At 41.7% G+C, this 26,537-nt stretch overlaps 1 protein-coding gene across 2 annotated transcripts; it reads left to right on the plus strand.

Annotated features, from left to right (window-relative positions):
* Positions 1–52: 52 nt before the first annotated feature.
* Positions 53–23,577, plus strand: GDAP2 (ganglioside induced differentiation associated protein 2). Of its 2 annotated transcripts, XM_033517203.1 has the most exons (15): positions 74–161; positions 1,364–1,517; positions 1,703–1,949; positions 3,482–3,621; positions 7,332–7,485; positions 9,014–9,102; positions 11,018–11,094; positions 12,143–12,302; positions 13,797–13,947; positions 14,857–14,933; positions 15,588–15,664; positions 16,226–16,365; positions 16,955–17,009; positions 21,694–21,837; positions 22,773–23,577. In XM_033517203.1, the coding sequence occupies exons 3-15, from the start codon at positions 1,774–1,776 to the stop codon at positions 22,818–22,820; spliced, it is 1,488 nt and encodes a 495-aa protein (XP_033373094.1). In that variant the 5' UTR covers positions 74–161; positions 1,364–1,517; positions 1,703–1,773; the 3' UTR covers positions 22,821–23,577. The 2 variants fall into 2 exon arrangements, with proteins under 2 accessions (XP_015485471.1, XP_033373094.1); XM_015629985.3 differs by lacking the exon at positions 1,364–1,517 and having other exon boundaries at positions 53–161.
* The last annotated feature ends 2,960 nt before the right edge of the window (positions 23,578–26,537 follow it).

Raw genomic sequence — 26,537 nt, forward strand, 5'->3', positions numbered from 1 at the left:
CGTCAGAGCGGGCCCGGCTGCGAGCGCGGCCCTGAGGCCCCGCCCGGGAAGGGAAGCGGAAGCGCGGCAGACGCGGAGCTTTCCTGGGTGATGCCGCCAGACCGGCGCCGACCGGGACCCTCTGTCCGGGCGGGGCTGGCGGCGGCTCTGCGGCTGTGCCCGTGAGTGCGGTGCGGTGCCGGGGGCACAGCCCGTTCTGGGCTGGGCGGGCGCCAGGCGGGGGCCGCTGGATGCCGGGCAGAGCGGGGTGCCGGAATCCCGGCTGCGAGGCGTGGGGCTGGAGATGCTGGAGAGGCAGGTTCTCCTGCCGGTACGGGCACGGCACTGCGTCCCGGGCACTGGGGCCTCGGCCCCCGCTCGCAGCGCTCAGTGCCCGTTCCTGACAGCCCCTTGGGGCCGCTCCGCGGCGGGAGGGCCCGGCAGCGATCGGGGGGAGATGGTCCGGAGATGTGCGCGCCGCGCTTCGCCTGCCTCTTGCTGCCGTGGCCAGAGCCCTGGGTTTGGCTGCTCAGCAGGGGAAAGATGCTGTGGTAGACGAGCTTCTCGCTGGGGCCAGTGTAGCCGTGCTTACCTTGCCTTTTTCTCTCACTGCCTTTTCTCCCAGCGAAAACCTCACTTAGATGGTCTTACGTCTGCCTTTGTCTTAGTGTCAGCCTTTATTATCTGTCAGTGTGAGCTTGGATGCTCGGTTGTTTTGTTTGGTTGTGTTGTTTTCACCTGGCTAATGAATGTACTTAGTAAGTCGCGTTTCACAATTACTCCTTGTGGGTGCGATCGTTTTTAAATTATTATCAATTATGAACCTGTGGAAGGAGTTAAGTAGTGGGTGTGTATGTGGCAAACTGAAGTTACTTACGTGGGTATGTTTGTGCTAGTTTGATTCACTAGTGTAATTCAGTATTCACTCTGGAAATGTAAGAGCCAAAGCATTACCTGCTGGCAGCTGAAAAGTGAGTATTGGCACGTTTGAGCCTTCATCTAGCAACCAGTGTCATCTCAAAATCAGTCAGATGGCAGAGTTCAGTCTTAAAATTCACTGGGGCAGTGTTCAAATTTACGGCTTTACTCTTTCATGCAAAACTGATTTGGGTGAAAGAGTTTTGTCCCTGAGTGCGTGGCTGTAAGAACTATGTGACACTAAATCTTGCTTGCAGCAGTTCAGAATTCAGTAAACTGCAAGGGCTGTATTATTCAGGGGGAGGGAGGGATTTTGTTGGTTGGTTTGTAAAGTTTGAGGTTTTGGGGGGTTAGGGGCATTGTGGTTTGGGAAGCTCTGTCTTTTTTCTCTTTTATATAAGTATTTACTAGTATCTCTGAAAGAATAGATTATACATTCCCTGCTACAAATTTGCTTTTTGTCTAGATAAATAAATAACACTTTTCAGAAAGACTGAGTTCCTCTCTGCAATTGGGAATTTGTTCTTGCTATTTCCAAAATGCAAGATTGCAAGTCAGTTGGATCAATTTAGTGGAGAAGGTGTTTTCACCTTGAATTGTTGAAAGAGGATTGTCTCACTGTGAGTATCTGCATTGCCTTATTGCATACATGTAACAAACGAGGGAGTGTTTGAGTTGGAAATGTGTTTTTCTGTTGTCTGCTGGCTGTTATTGCATTGCAGTCTTGTGAAAAATCTGGCTCCACAATAACTTTTAGTGAACAGCTGGTGACCTGCTTTGATTTTTCTTTTTTTTTCCTTTAAAGCACCTGGAAGACTCCAGTGAAAATTGGAGTGTGACAAGTTAGCAGAGGAAAGGAGTTGTTGTTTCCATTCCATGGATCCCTTGGGTGCGCCTTCCCAGTTTGTGGATGTTGATAGTCTCCCAGGTTGGAGTGATGCCTATGAGGCCAAGCAGCTGGATTGTCACCAAAATCCTGTTGAAAAAGCTCAAGTTGATGTTAGATCACCTTTTCCATACAGGAAAGACATCAATGAAAAAATAATCTTGTGGTAAGTTCAGTGTGGCTCTCACGTGTCAGTCATTACTTCTCCATTTACTGCAGGATCCATATCTTCATGTAATGATCACTGCTGTAGGATAAAGCTTCTAAATCCTCTTTTCTTGAATCAAACATTACAGATCTGGGAAATTTTTGTTCACTGTAACTTTGAAAGTTTGGGATTTTGCTCCACCACAGGTTGTGCTCATAGGCAGTCCTTGATGCAGCAGACTGGAGCTGTACTTCCTACTGTGATACTGTATGCTTCGTATCAAAATCTAGTTGGGCACTTAGATACGAGGTTTTTATTTTTAAAAAATGTGTTTGCTCTCTACTAGCTCTTTGCTGTATTTACTGGTGTTATTCTGCTTTCACTTTTCTGTTTTAAATCAGTATTTCTTTCTTTCCTGTGGTTCTTGTAGCTTGCTTTTGGCCCTTCCTGCACCTCCTTCCTCCATTCTGTGTTTCATCTCTGTGACTTTCCTCCAAAACCTATTGATTAAGTATAGCATGCTGTACTTATTCCACCATTTTTTCCTTCCTGTAACTCAGATACTTGAGCCTGCTCTTTAGATGAATAACTCTTAACTTAATCAGTGTGAAGGAAGAAGGATTTCAGGATTTCTCAGGGATGCAGATTCAGACATAAGGCTGAACCTCTTTCTGGTTAATATATGCAGGAAATGGGACTGTTCATGGATTTCCTGAAATCATTTAAGTAAAGAATGAGAGTAAAACAGAGAGTAAAGAAGGAGAGGAGTAAAAGGTTAAACATCTATTATGGTTTGGGCAAATGTGTGCAATTTCAACTGTTAGTTTAGTTTCTCCCTGTGCATGGGAATCTTGATTACCCTTCCTGTGCTCTTTGATCCCAAAATCCCCGATGGCTGCTGCTCTGACAAAAAGCAGGTCAAAGTTCTGCTACGCCATTGTCTCTCATGCATCTGTGCCTTGTTTATCTTCTGCATGTCTGATCTTTGGACAGCAGAATGAGCATGATCAACTTGAGGGTTCACTATTTGGAAACAAAAGGTGTCCAGCTGCAGCGTCACTCTAGACCCACAGTGGTCTGAGGAACAGCAGCTGTAAGGTGTCCTGAATAGTCTGTCTGCAAAAATAAAGAAGTACATTGAAAAGATTGTTTAAGGTTTGAAAGTAATATAACACAAGGACTGTCCTCTTATCCCAAGAGAAAATATGTGGGTTTTTAGAAGTGCTACACAGGTTAACAAGCTGCTTTGCATGTTTGCTCCTGAGCTGCCCTACATACAACTACAACACTGCCTTTTTTACAAATATCAGTAAGTTACTGCTGAGTCTGGGACTCTTCAAGGAGGTGACATTTTGCATGCAGTCTGTCTTCATCAGGTAGAGGCAAAGGATGATTCGGCTCGGTGAGCACGTCAGGGTACACTACGCTGTGTGTGCACTGGAGCCCTGTTAATGCTTTTCCTGTAACTTGGCATTTCCTTGCTTGTCAGCACTGATTTGAGAATAACCTGCTTAGTGTTACATTCAGGCTGCAATAAACTGTTTCCTCAGGAAAGGAGATGTCGCGTTACTGAACTGCACGGCCATCGTAAACACCAGCAATGAGACTCTCACGGATAAGAACCCAGTATCTGAAAGTATATTCATGCATGCTGGGCCTGACCTGAAGGATGAGCTCCAGAAGCTCAAAGGTAAGTGGCTGGAGACATTTCCATCTTACTGAGATCTCCTGTCCTTGCATAGTACAAAGCATCAGGATTGGGGTACAAATGAAAAAGGTAGAGCTTCCCTCAGCCCCCAACAGCTGGCATTAATGTGAAAAAAATGAGGGAAACACCTGCCAATCTAGTCTCTTTTTGCTGTTCACGTTACAGATAATTGAAAGTCTGTGGCAGATATTTGAGTTGATGAACCTTTACTTTGTGATACAATAATTCCCATTGCTATCTGAAGCCACTTTGAGCAGTTAGCTTAATCAGAGTTTTTGCTCAAGGGACCAATCTTGTACATCTTGAGATTTTATTCTGTTTAGTGTGTATACATTATGAAGGAAAGAAATTGAAGTTCACCATTGAAGAAACTAAGTGGATTCTGTCATGCACTTTGTGTATCCTCTTTCAGGATATTAATATACACACAGCCTTTCAGAAAGATATGATAATAATAGATGGATTGATAGAACATTGCATGTCTCAATAAAGTCTATGACTTCTTAAGTTGGTTGCTTTATTTGTCTCTTGTGTACAACAAATGACTTTATTGGAAAGCTACAAGAGCAGTCCTAAAGTAAGGCTATTCTAGAAATGGATGAGGTTTGCCTAGAGTCTTTATGAACAAAGTTTATTGTTGATAGTGGGAGATGAATACTCAGCCTTTTTTTTTTTTCATCTAACAGGCACTTGAAATAAGAGTTTCCTTATTTTGTGTGTGTCGAACAAGAGTTTATAGTTATCCAGGGTCATACAGAAGTCTGATATGGTTTACAGATAAAATTTCACTTCTCTGGGAACTACGGTACTGAACTGAATTTTGAAGTCTCTGTGTGGTACTGCTCACTCTGGATTACAGCTTGGTCTCTTTAAATAGTAATAAAATGGATATAGAAGAGCTTATATTAGTTTATGTTTCTAATATAGACTCTCAGTAGCTTAAATTACAATTGAATAGAAATCCTGTTTCTATAAAATTATCCTTTGCTGATTCAGCTTGCTCTTTTCAAGTAACCTAGAAATAAAGCAGGAGGAAGAGAAACCATTTTATAACAGAGCGAAAATTCAGTGTGTGCTGTGGGTGGAAATTAAAATACCATAGGCGCTCTAGAATAGTTAGGACCCTGCTATATATGCCAGAGCTCTTCTAAAATTCACTTGGGTTTCTTGTGTGCACTGAGAGGTGGGAAGAGAGGGACTGCATTTCAAGGAGTCCTAAAGTCCGAGATCTGTCAGCTCTGTAGGGAGTTGTTTTGCTCGGCTTCTTAAATTCCCTTTTACCCTGCTGAGTTGTGCGTAGTTTTGCATCTTCTACCGCAGTGAAAACACTTGTCTTCTCCCTGTAATGCATTCTGCAGGTTCACAACTCCCTATGAAAACACTTCTCTTTTAATTTTGTGCCAAGAGCTTTATGGAAATCAGTTCTTTGACACCCTACTGGCATGTTTTGTGGGGGAGGAAAGAGAGGCTGGGTTACAGAATTGGCATTTGAACACCCTTAGTATTTTGTCACAGTAGCAGAAGTGGATGGAGAGCTTAGTTAAGAAGTCAGTTTAGGATTCATTTGTCACCTCTGCTTCCTTTTAGCCCTCCTTTCCATTTAGCCTTGACATTTTTTCATTGGAGAATGTTCATGCAGAAAAAGTGAAAATGCATAGTCTATGTTCTTAAAGCTGTAAAATGCATTTCTAGTTTGGTTTCTCCTGCTTTATTCCTGCTGCTTGGTATACATTCACATTTCATAGATTCCAGGAAAAATCATGATCTGAAAGCATGTGACATGCTGACTCTTCAAAGGCCTGTGCCTTCGTTAAGGCTCAGCTAACTTCTATGTTCCTGGGAGCAGCATCAGTTTTCATTCATGCAGAAATCCTACAGCCAGGGGCAGGCTTACAGATGAAGTGCTATTGATAGAAGCTTGCTAATCAACAAATACTTGTTGCAGTCTAATGAAGACCTTCTTTGGCAGAAGTCTTCCAGCTCTGGTGATCTTATCAGATAAAAAAAATAGGATCCTGATTTTGTTCCCAGTTTTGCCACAGACCTTGACTTGTGCAGCTCCTCTCACCTTGTATCTTAAAATAAGAGTAATATCTACTGCTCATTTTAGTTTTATAAGTTATATGGACATCTCCAGGCAGAATGCATTGGGAAGTGGGAAGTGTGATTGAGTATAAAGATTACCAATGCTACATCTGTTTTTATTAATATTTTATTAATCTGAATTTTATTTATTAATCTGAATTTATTGGTTTCCCACTGAAATCACAACTATACCTCAATCAAACTTGCTTCATTTTTTTTTTCACAAGTTTTTCCTACAGGCCTTTGCTTTCTCTGAGCCACCTTAGAGGCTGTGGAGGAATTCAGAAGAGTATACTGAGTTTTAGTATGGTGTTTTCTTCCTTCTGATTTAGCCAGAAGAAGCAGGGTGGAGGTCTATAGAAACTAATGATGTGATTCATTGGATCAAAAACTTTACAGGCTGCTGGCTTCAAGGCAGTGTGGGGTCGCCATGAAAAAGATATGGTTTAAGTTTTGGGTAAGGAAGATTTTCAACCTGGAGTGTCTCTTCCCATAAAGTATGCTGTCATGCATGCTGCTAGCTTGCCTGAGCACTATGAGGAAGTAGTGGAGTGGGAGAGATGAACATCCCTGTTCAATAGGCATCTTAAGCCAAGCTCCTGCAGCACTGCTGCCTTAAGGGCGGCTGCAGCTGGTTCTTCCTGTGGCCACCAGACCAGCAACCTATAAAAAGATCAGGTTGAAAGCTAATCCAATGAAAATACTGGTTTTCAATCAGATCAGAAAGCTGAAGTGGAGCTGTGCAAGCAGAAGGAAGAAGGTTGGAAAATACTTGTCTTTGAGGGTAGGGAAAGAGAGAGACTAGAAGTACTTCTTTAGCTGTCCAGACCTGGAGTGGACCTAGATTTAGGTGAAGAAGGGGAAGTTTAGTAGACTTGTCTTCCATGTGCTGAAGGGAAAACAGACTTCAAACACAGAATCTCTTTCCTGGAGTATGTAACTGGAGGGTGCTGTGAATGGAACAATTAAATATATTTCTTGAACTTCCTCTCCTTGAGACTAGACAACTAGTCTGTCCAGAGTATGAGCTGCATGAGGATCATATGTCTGCCTTGTGGACATGAAGAAACTTGCAAAACAAAGCAAGCTACCTCTTTCTGGGAGCATAAATTAAACAAGTGTATTATCTATTCAGTTTTAATAGATTTGCCAACGACTGGTTTGTTTGATTAAGGAAACTTGTAGTCATTTTATCCACAAAGCAGTCTCTCCAAAGCAAATTGTTAAATTCAGAAGGACTTTGTATTGCTAGCTGTATGGTATACTTGTGTATCTGTTGTCTGCATGTTGTTAAATCATTTCTTCCTTTGCTCTGTAAGTAGCATAGTAAGCACTGCGATTAAGACAGAAATTCTAGCAATAGCTAGAATAGTCCTTATATGCATAGTTTTAAAATTGAGAGAGATGAGCACAATTCTCCCCTCCTCAGCCTGACTAGGTGCTAAGCAGCTGGTATGAGATCGGATGCTATCCTTAATATTTGATATCTAAAACCCTGACTTCTATGTATGAAGTGGAGTTGTCTGACTGGAGGAAGACAAGGTCTGTAGTACTTCTATCTTTCTCACCATGACATGTCTACTTACCCTCAGTTTTGTTTATCCCAGGCTGCAGGACAGGCGAGGCCAAGCTGACGAAAGGGTTTAACCTGGCTGCGCGTTTCATCATTCACACGGTGGGCCCCAAGTACAAGAGCCGGTACCGCACGGCGGCCGAGAGCTCCCTGTACAGCTGCTACCGCAACGTCCTGCAGCTCGCCAAGTAAGCACAGCACAGCTCACACAGGGGGTGCCATCTGGGCCACAGCTGGCCTGCAAACTCAGCTCTGCACACAGCTCTTGCCTCTCTGAATGTCTTCTCGTGTACGCCGGGTCTGGTTAAGGACATGAGAACAGGAGTGGCTTCATGGTGTGCTTCATGCCTCTGGTTATCTCTGCTGTGGTGTAGATAAAATGCACAGAGAGATCTAAGCTGATTCAAATCATGAAACGGGGTAGCTAGAGCTGTGCAGCATTCAGTTCCTCAAAGGAGAAATAACAGAAATTGCTTTGGGTTCTGTGCTGCAATAAGTATTAAATAAACTTGCTCCAGCAACAACTTCATGTGTGTCTGCAGCCACGTGGACACACCCACAGGCAGATGTGACTTTGTGTCAGTTCATATGTTTGGCTTCTCTGCCTTTGTACAACAGACCAGTAAAATTTTGAGTCAGGGTATAAGGTTACTTCTAAATCTACAGTTGCAGCACCTTGGTTTGTAGTTTTTTCCCCCTCTCATCTGCAGTATTTTCTACTTCCTTTTAACCAACAGGGGTTTCTCTTCCTATTTTTCGGTGTTCTGTTCTTCTCCAGTGACGAGTGTTGTAGTGGTAGCAGTCACAAAATACACCTGAGCAAGAGCAGTGTCAGAAAGTATACATAACAATCTTTTAGGGTTGGGAAGATAATTCTTCCAAGGTTGGACTCAGTGTTATGGTGCAATAGTAACTTTTCATACTCATACTGTTTACAGCTATCGTTTTTAGCATGTGCCAGTTTTGTTCTGCCTCAGAAGTTACAAGAAAATGCAGGCCTGGATTGAAACGTTAAAAACTGTTTTAAAATTCTTCTGCATACTGAATGTCTTTCAGTCAGTTTTCTAGAGTAACTTTTGATGTTTGTGAAATTGTCTACCGTATCTGAGCTTGCTCAAACTCCTTTGATTACTGTTGGCAACAGCTCTGCTTTACTCTTCTGAAAGAGTGGCTCAGTGCTAGAAGCATCTTACTGGTCTTAAAGTATGTGTCACTCCATTCTGATGGTTGTTTAATCATACCTAAGATGGAGTAAGCCACCTTGGCCTGTGTCCAGATCTCTAACAAAACAAAATCATTGGTCAGGTGAAGAAATAGGAGCGTGTATGCTTTGAAGAGCACCTTCTTTTTTCCCTCCTTCTCCTTACTGTCAGTCCTAAACAGGAACAAAAGTATTTTGAGCAAGGATTGGAGGGAGTTTGAGTGATAAGAACTTCATTGAGGATGTGAGGAACTGTAGGAACAATGTAGCTGAGGTAGAAGGACAAATCTGAAAACAAGCACCAGAGGAAGCAGTGGGGAATAATTAATGGTTCTTTCCTTCTCTGCTTAATGAGGGTGTGTGCATCTTGCCAGGGAAGAATCCTCCTGCAAAAACCTGAAAGAGGATTACTTCTGCTTAGAGCCAGGGAAGAAATTAATGGTACTCCCTGTCCTGACAGACATTTGTTAGCACCTGGCTCTCTATTCATTTGTTTCTCTTTTTCTGGATTCCAGGGAACAGGCAATGTGCTCCGTAGGCTTTTGCGTCATTAACACTCTGAAAAGATGCTACCCCTTGGAGGATGCAACCCACATAGCCCTGCGTAAGTGTGTTGGAAAACAGCATCAACTGGATGGCAGCACTCAGCAGGTCTCTTACCTCTGGCAGATTGCTCTTGAAATGGGGAAACATTTTTTTAGGGGTTCATTAGAGCCTGTAAAAATGTAAGGCTTGGTTGATCAGAAAATGGAAGATAAAATTATCCTTTCTCTCAGTAAAGATCTATGAGATCTCATCAGCACAGATCCATGGGAATCTGTGCTGGAACTTGCATTCTTCAATGTATTAATTTATAGCCTGGAAAAAATGCTAAAAGTGAGGTGAGAGAGTTTGCTGATAATAAAAATTTGTTCAGAGTAGCTAGGATGAGGCTTTACTGTTGAATACTTGTAGGCAGACTTGAGCAACAGTGAATTTCATCTGCTGTTTTAGTGTCTTCAGCACATCCAAATGTAAAGTGATATCCTTCCCCCACTGACCCACTCCTACAGGCTTCTGCCTTCACATGCACAATGATGGGCTGATAATAGGCAGCAAAACATTCAAGTGATAATAGTTCCATGAAAACAACAGCTCAGAGGAGCTCAAAACAGCAAGCTGAGTAAGACACAACAAAATTAAGAATGTTATGTAATAAATCAGTGTTTTGTTCACCCTTTAAAGCTGCACATTCAAAAAGAATATAGTAGACAGAGAAGTTGAGAAGGTCAACAAGAATAGAAAAAGGCAAGAAATAGTGAAATGAGACTCAAGACTTTTTCAGATTGGAGTATACCTGACTTGAGGGGAGTGTGATAGATGTCTATAAATTCATCATTGGCATGGAAATGGTGAATGGTGAAAAGGTATCTGTTCTCTGTCTCCCAGAATAAGAACCATCAAACCATGCCAGTTCAGAACAAACAAGGGGAAATGGTTCTTACGCTTGTTATTTGTTTTATGGAAATTCTTACTAAAGAGCATTGCTAAAAGTTTTCAAATTTCCTTGTGCTCGAGAGGAAACTATATTAAAGAAAAAATGAAGACCACTGAAAAAAAATCAGAAAACATCCTAGGCTGAAAAATAAAATACAGAAAAATGCTCAAACAAGATTATTGTATATTCTTCTATATACACTTATACTTCCTACTTTCCCCCATCTCTTCTGGCTTTTTCACATGTTCACATACATTCAGAACTGTTTGCTGTGGAACTGCACAACTGCATTTGTTGTGTAAGGTAATGTCACAGGTCAACATGATTACACAGGAATTTGTGTACAGTAATACACAGGAAGTATTTGAAAACAGCTCCTTTTTTCCCTCTGCTGTTTCTTGAACTCCCACAAAAGTATTCTCTGTAGATAACTTCTTTAATTGCTGTCCTCTGTTGTCTCTGTAGGTCTGTGTGCTACTTGATAAAATACTCCCGTACCAACCAATTTGTTTGGACACTTTCTCTCATGATTTACAAATAGAATTTTTATAGGCCTCTTTGGCACAGCTGACCCCAGAGATTTTGTGTTGCTGAGCCTGCCTTTAACCAGCTGCTGTAGCTTCCTTATATTTTACTTTGCTGATAACTTAGGGCACAGTGACTTGTTCTAAGAATGTCTGGTTTTAGCAGTTTGCACAGGACTCTCAAAAGGAAGGATTTGGTTTGATTTTTCAGGGCCATTGAATCACATTTCACAGTCTAAGGAATGCCTAGTAAGCTAAAATCAGAGGGATTTATTCTCTATTTGTCTCTCTCTCTAAAGTCAGCATCAGGAGAGAGTGGAGATGGAACTTCCAATATGCCCAGCAACCCATTTGGTGTGTTAAACCACTACTTAATCCACACTTGCCTACAGGCTGTGGAGCTGTTTAGTATGAGGAGAGATGTATCTCCCTTCTGCATTCTGAGTTCTTCACTTTTAGCTGTGTGTATCTATTTCTCCTTCTGTTTTGCTAACTACATTTTATCTGCTTCCTTGCAGGCACAGTTAGGAGGTTTCTGGAGGTTCATGGAGAGACTCTGGAGAAGGTGGTGTTTGCTGTCTCTGAGCTTGAAGAGGTATCTTCTTGGCATTCATTCCACCAAAATTCCTGGGCATGACTGATCTTCCCTGCAGCAGTAAAACTGGATTTGAATTTTCCTTCCAGATCACAGACTTCTGGTCTTGCAGCATCCTTCTGTCTCCCTCTTAGCACAGCCTCTTTTCCAGAACTGTTCATGCTCTTAGCAGTCACTATAGACACTTTGAGAATCTTTCTGCTTCTGGCTTCTGTGTTGCTGAGCTGTGGACAGGGAGCAGTAGGGGAGGTGATAGCATGCAGTTGTGCTGGATGCTGTCTGTTAGCCAGAAAGGAAATTCTTCACACAAAAGTTTCCTCCATACACAAAGATGTGCTTGAAGAGGGCCAGTTCAGCATTCCAAATGATCACCTACAAAGATCTGAAACACTGCTTGCTGGCTTGTTGGAATGAAAAACTTGACATTTACTGATCTGTGTTCTGAGAGATGCAGGTAGTTTGAATATTGACTTTCCTTGTACATAAAATTTGTTCCTGTGCAGAACACCCACACTGTTCAGGTTTTCTGGCATATGGATAAGGAAAATCACTAATTTTGGGGGGTTCATAGAACTGCTAATCAGCTGGAGAGAACCCATGAAGTAATATATTCTGTAGAGATTTTCACTATTTTCCTTCATGTGGGGAGGGATTTTCTTGTTTCATTGGTGCTTTTTCTTTTTTCCCCATGCAGATCACTAAAGGTGATCTGTGTAGTGTGCATTTTAACATAAGCAACATTTGCTGAAATCTGTTGTCTGTGCATATTTTAACTTCATTACAAAGCTGAGGTATCTGCAATCTACCTGAGTTCATGCAGTTTTTAGCAAAGTCCTCTCAAAGCCATTTTCCATGCAGCAAAACCCCCCCCAAAAAAGTTAACCTTTATCAAGGTTACTTGATAAAGTATTCCCAGCTCACAGCCCAAAGGGGGAGGCAGTACTTTTCCTCCAAACTGCTGAGAAGTTCCCTGCTGCAAAGGGAGACGCAGTTTAAGCAAAGAGCACGGATGCGTGATAGACCCTTCACGCATTTTTCTTATTTGTAGGCCACTTACCAGAAGTTGCTGCCTCTGTATTTTCCGAGATCGTTGGAAGAAGAGGTCCAATCCTTGCCTTACCTCCCTGCAGATATTGGCAATGCGGAGGGGGAGCCGGTAGTACCAGAGCGGCAGATCAGGATTACTGAAAAGCCAGGCGTTCCGGATGGTGAGTTTGGAGCTGGACTTGGGAATAAGTATCTCTCTGTGAGAAAGTCAGTGGGAAAAACAGAGAAGGAAGGAGAGAGATGTTTTCCTACCTCAATTCACCTAAGTCAGGTTATAATGATTCCAGTTCTCAAGCTGCCTCATTGGCTTCTTGTGTTCCTCGGCAGTAACTGCAGTAGAGCTGCTCTGTCTTTTACTTGGTGGAAGAGGTTTGTAGTTTGTTCCCTTTGTAATTTTTTCCCCCAAAGTGATTAGGATCTTTGAAAGTGTTTATGCAGAAGCTTGTACTGCCCCTAATTGAAAAAGGTATTATGGTTAATGGTCTGTCTTGTGTACTAGCAAAGTGTTGTTTACATATTAGCAAATGTTGTCCCAAATAATACAATTCTATTGGTACAGCAGGGATACAGTGCATCCAAATAGTAGATGGGCAGTGAAAATTAGCAGAAACTCCCTAAAATATATAAAATAACTAGGGGAACCCAGAAATCAGTGTTTGGAGGTGGCTATCAAAGGTCAGTGGTAGATGTCAGGATGGAAGTGAGATACATGTAGCAAAACAATTTAATATATTAACAGACACAGCAGACACATTCTGCTTTGCTTGTTAAGCAGCGATGTGCAAGTTTTACAGCCTTAAATCATTCAAAGCAGATAACTTGGAATTAATTTCAGTTTTCTGCTTTTGCATAGCCAGTTGGGATAAGGCTGAATATTTGATATTTGCTGCTGTGGCTGATCAGTGTGAGGTATTCAATCTCTAGCTAATAATTTGTGAAATTACTGGATTTGCATAGGTAAGAGTGAATTTGTATAGTGGAATCCTGCATTCTTGTTCCAATGCTACTATAGCATGTCATGCTAAAAGGGGAAACTAGGTTCCTGTCCAGATTGCCCAGAGAGACAGTGCTATAAGTCTTAGCAACATGCCTGGATAACATCAATTCAGTGGAGCATTCTGGTATTGTCACCAGCAAGTGAGCCTGTGCTCTTCTATTTCATCACCCAGACGTGCTGTAAACAATACTATAAAAAGAGCTACACTCAGATCACTACAGCATTTGTTCAGGAAGTGTCAGTGATGCAAGAGGTGAGCCCTTTCTACATACAGTACAGCTTCTAAATTGAATAAAGCTGCAGCATCTGTGCCTCTGCATGCCAATTTTTCCCCTTTTGACAAGTAGGATGACTGTAAAGCTGAAGTCAGTCTCTCCAGAACTTGTTTTTTGGGAGACTAAACCCTTTATGAGCTGATGATTAGGACTTCCCAGTTAGTTTCCAGGCAAACCAACATTTTAAGGGAGTGGTTCTCAATCACATGCTGTGATCTGCCAGTGGTACTGGTGAGGTATCAGAGCCTCATCATGGTACCTCACGGGTCTTGTGCTAGTCTGTAGCATAATGACTCTGTTGTTTCACTGGGAAATGTACCACAGCAGCATTGCTGTCCTGTACACAGCCCAAACATTTTATACCATCTTTGTTTGTACTGCAGATGCTTCAGATGAAGAAGGTCTGGAGGCGGATTTGTCTTTCATTGGGTCCCATGCTTTTGCCCGCATGGAGGGAGACGTTGATAAACAGAGACGCCTCATCCTTCAGGGACAGTTGTCAGAGGCAGCACTGCAGAAACAGCATCAGAGGAAGTGAGAATTTGCTTGTTTGTGAAAGTATTTGTATTGGTTAGGACCAACCCTTATGAATGATGGTTTTGTTATCTGTAAAGCCTCATCTTCCAGCTAGCAAATACAGGTAAAGCCTGGTGTCACCCTGGATTGATGTAGTAGTCTCTTTGGCCTGAAGGAAGAAGGGATGGGACCGTAGGAGAAAAAGGGAAGCTTGTGATGAACCCTTTAGCACACTCAATGCATCCAGCCAGCTGCCTTACCTATTTGCCACAAGATGTCACTGTTTTGTCGCTACTTTTTGTCGTGGGATCCCCTGCTTTTGATACTGCCCACTTGTTCCTGAGGCTCTGCAGAGATAGCAAAACACTTTTCTTCCATTTGATAAATAAAAGAAGGCTCAGGCTTTCTCCCCCTCCGTGCCCTGGTAACCCTAACGTGCATCATCACTTCTTTAGAAGGTAATTCCATGCTGGCCACCTCTGAAGGCTCAGTGTTTGCTTGTTTTGTCAGATGAGGCACTAAGTTCATGAAACTGGTTGCTGCATAGTTGTGTTTGACAGCTAGGCTTTTAAAGGAAATTTTCTTTTTTTCCTGTCTTTTAAACACTGACATATTTAAATGGAAAAACCTCTGAGATCTTCTCAGCCCAAATGCAATGCCGCTGTAGTTAATAGTTGATACATATTAATATGTATTAATTATCTGAGTGAAAATTATTAGGTGTGTCGCTAAGACACTAAATTTTATTTTTTAACACTTCTTTCTTTAAAAACTTGACAGTTGCTCCATAGGTCAGAAAACAGCAACATCAGATAGGGCTCAGTCAGAAAAAGCTTGTTTTGTCCTTCCCTTCCCATATACCTCTCCAGGCTTATAGTGCTCATCCAAAGGGGGATTAGATCTGACCAGGTGTTTTTGACTTTCTAGTTATAATCGTTGGCTGTGTCAGGCAAGAGCTGAAGACCTCTCTGACATTGCTTCTCTTAAAGCTTTATACCAGACAGGTAAGTTCATGGTACTGATGACTGATCTATGTTGTCTTGAAGTAAAAATGCTTTCTTTGGACTTGCATATACAATAGGTCATGCTGAAATCATAGCTGTGTTTCTGGAAAGAAAATCTGTTCAGCACTTTGGCCGATCTCTTAGGCCTCATGAAAATCCGGAGCTCACCTTGATCTTTGTGTAAATACCAAGGTTGTGTGATACCTTCTACTCAGTAGCTGCAAATTTCAATTCTTTGCTTTGCCTTAGACAAGACTCCGTGGGCTGCAGGAGGTCCATGAGGCATGCTCTGGGAATCTGTGCACTGGAGTTCAGAGCTTGGTTTCTAGGAAGAATTTTGCTTTGGTGGTAGAATTGCAAGTGAAGGGGTTTTATTAAATAAAACCCATGTTATTATTTGATATTTAGCTAAATATGAAGTACACAGGCAACATAAAATTGTAGTCCTTAAGTTTCTCTGATGTGATACATGGGGTTTCTTATCAGAATAGATACTCGTATAGTGAGAGCAATAACTATGCATATTTCCTCTGCTGGAAACAAGATGCATTGCAAAAGTTCTAAGCTGAGGCTGTTTCTCCCCACTTTGAAAGGGCCCAGCTACAAAACCTGGCATGACTGAGAGAAGTTGAGACATCTTTCTTTCTTATGTAGGTGTGGATAACTGTGGCCGCACTGTGATGGTGGTGGTTGGAAGGAATATCCCCGTAACATTGATAGACATGGAAAAGGTAAGACGTGTAAAATTAGAGTTGTGTATGTTATATATGAATGTTTTGGATGGAAAAGTCTGATTATAAGGATAATTCAGTGTTAATACTAGAAACATCATTTGAAGAAGACCTAAGATGTCAACTAGAAAGTAGTTTTATAGGCAGATGAAAATGTATGCCCTTACAGAGCTATGTGTGCATTGGGGTGATGCTTTTCAATGAGGCCCTTTTTAGAAAAAATACAGGTTAGTGTGGACTCCTTTTTCTTCTCAAGATGAAGGAAAGTTGCCATGCTTCTGTAAGTGCCAAGATGTGAGGAGTGAAACATAATGAGTTAAATGTAGTTTTTCAGGGAAACACCAAGAGCATATCTCCATCTGTGAGGTCAGATAGACAAAAGACTTCCAAGTTATTACAGTTGAAGACTTGGAAGGTTAGCCTTGCTTCTGTAGCAGAAATGTAATGCTATCCAGCCTCATGATTCCTGATTTTAAGATGAAATAAGGGAAAAGTATTAAGATGTAATGCAACTGTGAAAGAGTTTGTTGCAAATATAAATTTCGTTTCTTTCTGCCTCAGGCTCTTCTGTATTTCATCCACGTCATGGATCATATTGCAGTGAAGGAATATGTCCTGGTGTACTTCCATACGCTCACAAATGATTACAATCAGCTAGACTCTAACTTCCTGAAGAAACTCTATGATGTTGTTGATGCCAAGTGAGTGTCAATAGGAAAAGAACATGTTCTGGTCTTCCTCTGTGCTATGCAAATATTTGTTATTCCCTGTATCTGGTTTCCCATTTATTTCTGAGAGAGTTTGGATGGGACAAAGACCTAAATAACTATGAAATGCAAGGAGGAGAGGGTTTTTTCTTTCCTTCTCAAGTCCATCTTTTCCACCAGAAGTTCTGTCCTCTGGAGCTGTTAGGGAGGCACTCTGGTTGTCTTGTCTGTCACAATCCAGAGCTGGAGCTTTTGGAGCCTGTCTTTGTTAAACTATGTTGCTGGTTATAAGAGGAGGGGTTTGGATAACAGTGGCAATCATAATTTGTCCTTAATTTTCTTCCACTTCCTACTTGAAAGACTGAAGGCTGTGATGTCTTTAACTGTAAAATAACCATGCTGCCTTTTATTTTTTATTTTTTTTTCTCTTTACATTTACTTTTTGATGTCTGCCCTTACATTAGATCTAACTTTGTAAAATTACATTGCACTTAAGAAAAATGGTCTCTTTTGACAGTTTGCTTGTGTAGGTGACCTTAGCTGGAATTCACTTTTAAATATTTTTTTTATTTCTCTAAACCAGGTACAAGAGGAACTTGAAGGCATTGTATTTTGTCCACCCAACATTTCGTTCAAAGGTAAGGTGAATCTTAGAAAAGTGTATCTTTTGTGTTGGCAGGGTAGCACATAAGCCTGTAGCATGAAAAACTTGGAGACACTAGAAGATTCCCAAAATTAGGCAGTATCTTCTGGACTCACAGTTAGAACTTGAAATTCATGCCATCTTTGATCTAGCTGCAATCTTCCAGCCTTTGTGATAAGCTGAACCCCAATGCAGTGCATGCTGTCTGTGGCCTGATTTTAGTGTGCTCTTACCAGAGAGAGGTGGAAGCTTTTAATCATATTTCTTTCAAAGGGAAACATCTTGTCATTTTTCCTGCTGGCTGGCTGGCAGGGGGATGAACCACCATGACCAAACACTCAGGGAGGGGTTTTTTGTGTATTTCATCTCCTGGATGTTTCACCTTTTCTTTTACCACAAGAGGTATCACGTGTGTCCTGTGTGTCACCTCAGAGCTGCCCTGGGAAGGGCAGAGAGCAGCCTCAGGCAGCAGTGAGATTAGTCAGGGTTAGAGTGGAGAGCAGCAAAGGAAGATGGGAAGAATGCCTTTGATGGAGTGCAGAAAAAAATCCTGCTAATCCATCAGGAGACAGAAAACCTGAACTTGTCATGCCCTAAATTGTTACCTTTGGCTGGGATCTGTGTGGGGCAACAGAAGATGGAGCTGGTTCCCTTCTGAACTTCACATCCACTACTCCTATTGCAGCAGTGTGAGTACTTCAGATGAACTAAGTGGCAGCAGCAGCCCTTCCTAGAATTCTTTTTTTGTCCAGTTAAAACAGAAATCTGATCCTCCATGTCCACATCAGATTAACCTCTGTGTTTATTCTGCTTTTTGCTGACATTAATCAAATTTGAGAAAATTATATGCCTGGAAAAACACATCTGTTTGCACATGTTCAGCAACATTTCTTCTTCAAGAATTTCTTGTTTCAAGAATTTCTTTGACTGCTAAATTTCCATAGAGTCCTTTCTTTGCCTGTGCACAGCTGGGACACTATGAGACTTGGAGCTTCCTTGTTTTTATGGAGATAAGACTGAGGATTCCCAACAGCATAGCTTCCAGTTTCTGTAAGGTTATTAGTTACTCCCACAGGGTACAGATCAGAGGTCTGTGTCCTAGAATTAGATCTTCCAGCTCTGATGCTCATAAAAATGTAGGAGCTGGCATAGAACAGTTCTAAGGTCACAAAGTTGAGTGGAAAAGCTGAAGCTAGGAAGTGCTAGTGTTTTAGATTATCAGCAGCACTTCACCCCCCTCCTCTCTTCCCATACATTTCTATTTGGTTGAGATACATCTTTTATAAACTTTGTTGCTGTTGTTGGAGGATGACAACTCATCCTCACTGGTGTCTGTTGCCATCTTGTCTGTCCCTTTGGAAACTGCAGTGGGACTCAACAGATCTGTTGAGGCGAAGCAGATGGTTGGTGGGAAGCAGGGAGGGTGAGAGACACAGAGTTCTCTAACTTGCTGGAAATAGTATTGGTTTGTATCCTATTCTGGCAGCACAGCTGGAGGCAAAAGAGAATGTTTATATCCATGTCTTTCTGCCAATCTTTTCTATAACTAGAAGGCAAGCGGGATTGCTTCTGACTGTTTCATGGACTATCAGCTTATGAAACATGATGGGGAATATGCAGCAGAAAGCATGGTGAAGATGGCTGCTAACAGAGAATGATTTTTTTTCTCCCCTCCTTTTTTTGGCTCTTTCAGGGCTCATGTCCCCATGCCTCAAATTCAGGAGGAAGGCCTGTGCATTCATGTGACTTCCCAAAGACATCACTTTCATGCACAGATCTTAAATGTCTTGTATAAATTATCCCTTTCACAGCAGGATTGAATCCTGGCATGGTGGATGGCTGCCATCTCATAGAATCACTTCTGCTTTTTTATGGGCTAAAAGGGATCAAGAGGCTTTTCATCAGGTCTTTTGGGAAATCATATGTCCTTAGAAAACCAGAATAGCTCTCCATGTACTTTATGGTTCCAACAATGATTCTTAGTTCAATTTCTAGGTATGAAACTGCTCTAAACTGTTTTCTGAGGGTAATTCCCTGTCTAGAAAACATGGAGTTTGGTGTGCAGGGGGGAAGGTTCAGCAGTTATCCTAAAGCACAGAGTAACTGAAGCAGGGTGAGCCACCGTGCACACATTTTTGTACAGTGCTCCTGCCTCTCCTCATGCCTTGAATATTCTTGTGATCTGTGAAATGGAGCTGTTCTTGTCATGAAATCATAGTGTAGATCTCAACAGTTTTGTAGGTTGGAGTGGCTCTTGCTGCATGAGCACTTCGCTGCCAGGCCTCACATCAAGGTACCCATGAAGTGCCATCAGTTCCTTTGTACTCTTGCATGCAAAGTTCCTCCTGCTTGTTTTTGATAAAGCTGCTGATAGATAAATTAAGGGCTTTTGGAGGCATTTTTATTTGAATCCTCTTAGCTCCCTTCTTCTGAGAGCTCTCCAAATAAACTCTTTCAGAACTATAAATGGCTGGATCTGAAACAGTCTCACCCAGAGTAATTCTGTTTTCATTAACTGGCTGTGAATCAAGAATGTTTCAAAGCTGAAACATTCCCAAAGACTCGAATTAGATATTCATAATCATGATACTCTTTGTATTTATCATGAACAATTTTTGGTTTGTTTTTCTATAATGATCCTAAAAGCAGTTTCTAGAGATCAGATGGCAGTGGAAAGATTGTTGCAAATCACTTGGTTGTGTTCTACTCAAGATCCTTCCAACTGGAATAAAATTTCCCAGATTTTATTAAATTTCTCTTTGAGGTATGCCCAAATTAAGAGATTAGTGGCACAGCTAATCTGTGTTGCTGGTTTTTTGTGGGAGACATATCATACATTTAACTGTGGGTTTATAGCTTGGCAGAGTGACTTTTACAGCCATTTATTTAGATTCAGAATATCAGGACAAGAAAAATGAAGGGAAACTTCAGCAGATGTCTAGATTTTTAACTTTCTTTGGCTGCTCTGGTATAACTTACTTTACTTTCAGTGCATTAACAGAGATTTGATTTAATTTAAAGTTCCATGTCCTGTTACCAATAAGAAAATAGCTGCTCTTGTATTACTGTTTCTATAACCTGTGATTATCAAGAACAGAAGTAATAGGAAAATTCTCCAGAAACATTTCTGCTCTCCTCCCTTCTCTCTGTGTTCCTGGGTAAGATGCCAAGCTACAGTGGCTTGTATAGTGAGATGAAGGAGGGGAAAAAGAAAAAACACTTTTCCCAAGAGCAGTTTTTGTGATGGCTGCAAAAATATCCCCTATTAGGCTTTTTTACATTGAACAACTATAGCAATTATGTTTAATAATTGTCATTCATAACACACCTTGAAATCCATGATACTTCGGTGCAAGATTGAGAAGGTATTTTTCACTCATTAAACTGTCATTTAGTGTCACTCATAAGAGGTCTTGTTAGAACAATATAATGAATAATGGTTGCCAGTAAAATCTGTCTCCTTGCTTTCTGCTAACATGAATCTGATTCTGCCCTCAAAATAATGAACTGATTTCAAATGTTCTGTCATGTTCTCTACCTTCTTTTCTCTTTTTCATTGTTCCTCTCTCATTAAAATAAGCTGTTTTGAGGAGGCAGCACAGTTATTCCAGGACAGGTTTTAGAAATTGACTTTTTTCTTTAATGTATTCAGGCAGATAATTTTTATAGATTTAATCTTCAAGATTATTTGAAACTCTTGCTTTCCTCAAGGCTTTTCTTGCAGTGTTGCTTCTTTTCTGTTAACTTCCTGCAGTCAAAGCAAAATTATCAAACAGAATGGTCAAGGTTGTAAAGGACTGTGGAGGTCATGTGCTCTGACCCCTGGCTGAAGAAGAGTCAGCAAGAGCTGGTTTCTCAGGACCATGTGATTGATCCCTACTGTGAGCATTTGTGACCTGTAGAACAGATTTTTTTCTTTTCCTTCTTTCTGGGAAAAGAATAGAAAATAAACAATAAATAATACAGTACTTAATTTTGGAGAAGGTGGATTGAAAAGGTAAAGCTTGTGCAGTCGATCTAAGCAGGATTAGATTGCTGTCTTACTGGTCTTCAAAAACAAAAATTCTGTGTCTTGTTTGTACCCGAAACAGACAGGGATGTGAATATTTAAAGTAAAATCTTGTAGAATAAGTTAATAGGCTCATTCTTGTAGAGTTAAATTAATAAGGCTTTGATAAGAAAGTTGGTAAAACAAGAGGTCACTCAGACAAACCAAAGCAGAAGGGAGATTTTAGTAAAATCTTTGAAAAGTCTCCCTTTCTCTCACTCTAACTGGCATTTCTTTCAAGAGAAAACTTCAATGTAAAGGGTTGAAAATGCTTCTGACAGAGTCAAATAGGTAATTTTTGTACTGGCTAAGCCTGGAGTGAAAACATGCCGCTCTACTGATGGTGTTTTGAGGAGAAACAGCAGAACAGCTGTCACTCTTGGACTGTAGAAAGGGACCTTAGGCTGGCATTGGGGGAGGAGTGAGCATAGAGTCAGAAAACACTAGCTTGAAGCTCTCAAGACACTGCTTGCTAACAGTTGGTGGTGCATATTTCCTGACCTTGTGTTATGGCAATGATTTTAGTGTTTCAAGTTCAACTCAAGCCTGTTTCACTGTGGAGTATTGCACTGAACTTGAAGGTTTTGAAGCAGCATCTTGTTAATTGGTTTTTGTGGGGTTTTATTTTCAGGTCTCAGCATGGTTTTTCACAACCTTTACAGTCTCAGGGCTAAAGGACAAAATCCACTATGTGGAAAGCCTTCAGCAGTTGTTCACAGCCATACCCCCAGAACAGATTGATCTTCCCCCTTTCGTCCTCGAGTATGACGCCAGGGTAAGTGCCTGCCTGTGGCCACCATGAGTCTCTGCCCTAAGAGCAGTTCTTGTGCTGCTCCCATTCAGCTCTGCAAGAGCTTTAAGGGGACTGACTTCCACATCTTAAGAATGGGGAGAAGGAAGAGGGAAGGGTTTTCTGGAGAGTCTGTGTTGTTCTATGAGTAATGATTCTCTGATTTTTTTGGTCTACATCAGCCCAAGCAGAGGGCTTAGCTAAGAAGGAGGCTACTTTCCCATTAGATCAGTCTCCTATGTGCATAAAAGGTAGCTTACCTTTCTTCAGCCAAGAGCTGTAACATAACACAATAACAGCCTGTGGACAAGATAAAATTTGTGCTAGCTGCTGTAACACCTTACACTGACTGGAAAAAAGAAATAGTAGCATTTCATTTTCCTTGCTCCACATACTAACAAGCATGTGAAAAGGTAAAAAAACCCCAAACAACAAAACAGCAGGCAAAAATGGAACAGTAGAAAGGTGTCCTGCCTTTGTGTATAGGACCCTCTTCCTCCTCCCTTCTGCACCACAGGTTTCTCATCAAATAGTGACATGAATATGGCTTGCATTGGCAAAATCATTCCAAAGACTATGTGATGTAACTTCAACGTAGCAGTCAGAGCTGTGTGTCTGCCTGCATTAGTAGCTTTGTCTCAGTCACTGGTTATGCCAACATTTGTGGCTTCCTGGTGTCACAGCTTTGGCTTAATGGCAAAAGTTTAACTTGTACTTTCTGCTTAAAACACAAGCAAAACCAAGGCCTGTGTTTGCCTGTTTACTAGCACACTCCTCTGCTGGGTGAGCTGTGGCACTCACTGTACTCATGGAAGACAAAGCCAGAATGCCTAATTATTTCTGCCTCTGTGGCACTGTCTTTGCACCGAGATGTGTCGGAGAAGACTTCTGTTCCATTGCTTATTCTGTTCTCATTGCAGGAAAATGGGCCTTACTGTTCTTCTTATCCTCCATCCCCTGACTTGTGATCTGCAGTCCTGTGATGCTGCCAGTTTCCCATGGATCCAATGACCTGATGCCTGCCAAAACCTGTGCATTTACCCATGTACAGAATTCAGAGAGAGGGTTTTCCTCCCCCAGCTCTGGTATTTTTTTACTGATGAGATATTTTCAAGCACTCAAGCAATCAGAGAACTTTATGCCACTGTGAACTGTACAACTGTTTCAAATGTATTTATCCAATGGAAAAGCTGATTTAAAGGTCACTAGATACATCTATTTGTTTGTTTGTTTGTTTGTTTTGTTGTTGCTGCTGCTGTTGTTTTTTGAAGCTGTTACATTATTTTTTCTGAAGAGACTTTTTTCTGGGAAATCCATCAAAAGCACTTGATTATGTTTTTAACTATTACTATATTCCAGCTCTGTTTGTAATACCCATTTCTGACTGGTCTGTACAAATATTGTGTAGTACCAGCCTGACACATCACTCATCATATGGTCTGTGTTTCACATCTGATTACTTTCCCTTTCTGTTAGTACTGATTACTTTAGTCTTGACCCAGCAAAACTATCTGGAATTGGGAATGCCATGTCTGCAGGCTGACAAAGCACTACAGCCAAGCCAACATTACTCCAGGATTTAGTCCCATAAACTGCTAGGTGAACTAGGAGCCTTGAAAAAGTCCCTGTCAGTTTTCATTGGATGATGTGAAGGACCATGTCAGGATTCCACTACCCTCCCAGTAAGAATAAAACTGAAAAGCATTTGTGGTTTCTTTTCTCTAACTATACTCATTTATGTTCTCCTTTGCTGTGGCCAGATATGTTTGTGTAAGTGGATGCCATCTGCCTAAACTGTGCATGGAGGGGAGGGGGAAATGGTGGCTCCAACCCCAAACTCTGGTGGCAGAGATTGTCTCTTGGAGATATCAGTGTCCCTCTGATTTCCTGTTAAAATGACGCTCATTGATTTTTCACAGACATGATACATGCAAGAGAACTTAGCCACAGGTTACTTGAACTGGAGGTGAAGAGTGTTTCAGGGCTGCCCATGGAGAGCTAAAAGAGGGGGGAAAAGGCTGCCTTGTAAAACAATCAGGGATGGCAGGCCCAAGTACAAAAGGATTAAATCCTTCATAGGAAGAATGTCATAACACTACTGAATATGAAAATGGCAGTATGATTTTCAATATTTGATTCTACCTGCTTTCCTGCCCAGGCTTGTATCTGTTACTCTCTCCCAAAACCCAGTTTTCCTTGTTTTCCACTTCTGCAATAACCACCTTATTTAAGCATTAGCAGAAGTCATTGTTAGAGATCCTAGAAGGTTATGCTATTCATGCCTGTTGAGCTGGTTGGAAATTATACCTCTTGTTTAAATGTAATGTAAACTGGTGGGATATGCAGGGAAAAAATTCTCTCATAGTCATCTAATTGAATGTCACAACTTCTGTATGCAGTCAGAGAGTTTGGAATGTGGTGTTGGACAGGCCATACTGAGTTCCCTTTCTTTCCTACCTTTGCTCCTGGCTTAGTGTCGTGTTTATTCTCAGCATACAGGGATATCTCTCGCTATGTCATCATAGGTTACAGTAATCACTTGCCTGGGCTGTAGCAAGTATATACATATATACAACATATAAAAAGCAAGTGGGTTTGCTTTCTAAGTGTCCCTCAGGGTCATTAAGTGATTCCATAATCACATCCAAGGTGCTGCTGAAACCTGGAAACTCCAGCGCAATGGAAAGCTCCCTTCGTGCTAATGCACGGGAGCACTGCACCTTATGGTCTGTTCACATGGAATTGATTCAGCACTTTCCTGGTGGCTTTTGAGAAGGAAACAGCAGCAGCTTGTGCAGAGCAGCTACCACTGTCCCTCCCTCCTCTTTTCACCTGGCTGTTTACAGCTGCCCTTGTCTAGTGACTTTTATAGCCAGCACTGAATTTTCCATGCTTCTCTAACGATTTGCGCAGCTTTCCACCCCCGTTAACCATCTGCTGTTTTTCACACTCACGGCATTTCCAGTGGGGCTGTTGCAGAATTGCCAGAGTGCACTTAATGGGCAGATTAAAGGTGATTCAGAGCTTATTGTGGAAACCAAACTCTCAGCTTGACAGTTTTTAGATGGTTTCTGTCCCTTTAGCTCACAGATGGCTTAGAGTCATAAAACCTAAACAGTTCTTGTTAGGACTCGAGTCTGCACGTTTTCCAAACGTGCAGTCATTTTCAGAAATTATTTGGCTCAGTGAAGTGTGAATGTGCCTCCAGAGCACTTGCAAAGCAGAAAGGAGATTTTGGCACTGTGCATCTTATTGTGTGTATTTTTCCCTTGAAAGACTTTGCTTTAAATCTTATTTTTTTACCCAAGTCTTGCAAATCTCAGTGGCAAGACAGACCTGCATTGTGCTGCAAAGATCCTGCATTTTCCAGTGAGTCTGAAGTTGTGACAATTTACCAGTTTTACATTTTAAATGGAGACATTTGAAAATGTAATGTGACAATGTAAAAACCCATATCATTGAAATTCTTAGGATACCCACTGCTATTAAAATGTTTCACTGCTTAATTCTAAGATGCAAAAAACTGCATTAAACCAGCTGAACTGCATTTGTTTTAGGCAGTGATAAACACTGGCCTGCCCTAGTTAAGGGTGGACACAATGCTTTCCTCTGGAAGGGGGCCAGGGAGGCAGGCTGTGCATGTCATAACTGTGCATTTTATCATCCTTACCCACTGAAGAATTTAAAGTTCTGATGAAGGGTTTATTTTCTTGCTTAAAGCCATCTTACACCATCTTCAGGCTCAAAAAGGGGAGTCTCCTTAGAGAGGTGTATTAGTAATTACAAGGGTCATTATTCACCTCAGCATGGCCCAGGGTGTTACAGTGGTAGAGTGGCAGCATTGTTGTTGGTAAAACTGAGCTGTGGTGCTCAGGCACTCCTTGGCCACTCCTGTTCTGACAGATCTGTGTTCTCTCAGGGGCACTGCCATTAGCTGTCTGACCATGGACAGGTGACTCAAAGTGTCTGGGCTTACCTGTTGTCATTTGCCCAGGCTGACTTTGTAGCAATTGCCAAGGCAGTGACAGATAAATTACCTGGTGGCTGCTGCTCTTGCTGTATGTTATGCTGATTTCTCAACTGGATGCTGTTGGGAAGTGGCAAGAAGTTGTGGGTGAAGTCAGAATGTCTACAGGCCTTTGAGCCAGGGTGGATTTAGAGAGTTAGAGAACAGTTTGGGTTGGAAGGGACCTAAAAGGTCATCTGGTTCCATCTCCCATGCCATGGGCAGGGACACCTTTCCTAGACCATACTGCTCAAAGCCCCATCCAACCTGACCTTGAACAGTTCCAGGGATGAGGCACCCACAGATTCTCTGGACAGCCTGTTCTTGTGCCTTGTTTGCCATGTACACTTTGAGCCTGAACTGTACTTTTTTCCTGTGCTCTCCTGCTCACAAATCTGAGGATGAAAACAGAGCTGCTGATTTTGATGGACATCTCTTCCACAGTGGTTGCCTGAACCTCTGTTTTTCCTACTGCAAATGCCTTTGTTGCCTCAGCTTTGCAGCAAACGAGGCCTTCTCCCCAGTCTGTCCCTGAGCACTCCTGTGGCTGCGGTGCTGCACAGGATTAGCATCCTGCTGCTGAGAACAGACATTCCATGTGAAATTAATTTTTATGATTCTGCTAGTCTCCAACTTGATATCAGCCCTTCTCCCCTGTTAAACTGAAAAACAAGAGTGA

This window comes from Parus major, chromosome 1 (genome assembly GCF_001522545.3).
Source record: "Parus major isolate Abel chromosome 1, Parus_major1.1, whole genome shotgun sequence".
In the NCBI taxonomy this organism is placed as follows: Eukaryota; Metazoa; Chordata; class Aves; order Passeriformes; family Paridae; genus Parus; species Parus major.

Bases quoted from the DNA above. Each gene is read 5' to 3' on its own strand.
- GDAP2 (XM_015629985.3), top strand. From the start codon at position 1,774: ATGGATCCCTTGGGTGCGCCTTCCCAGTTTGTGGATGTTGATAGTCTC. The intron at 12,303-13,796 runs GTGAGTTTGGAG...TTTGTACTGCAG, and splicing joins AAAGCCAGGCGTTCCGGATG to ATGCTTCAGATGAAGAAGGT. The intron at 15,665-16,225 runs GTAAGACGTGTA...TTTCTGCCTCAG, and splicing joins CATTGATAGACATGGAAAAG to GCTCTTCTGTATTTCATCCA.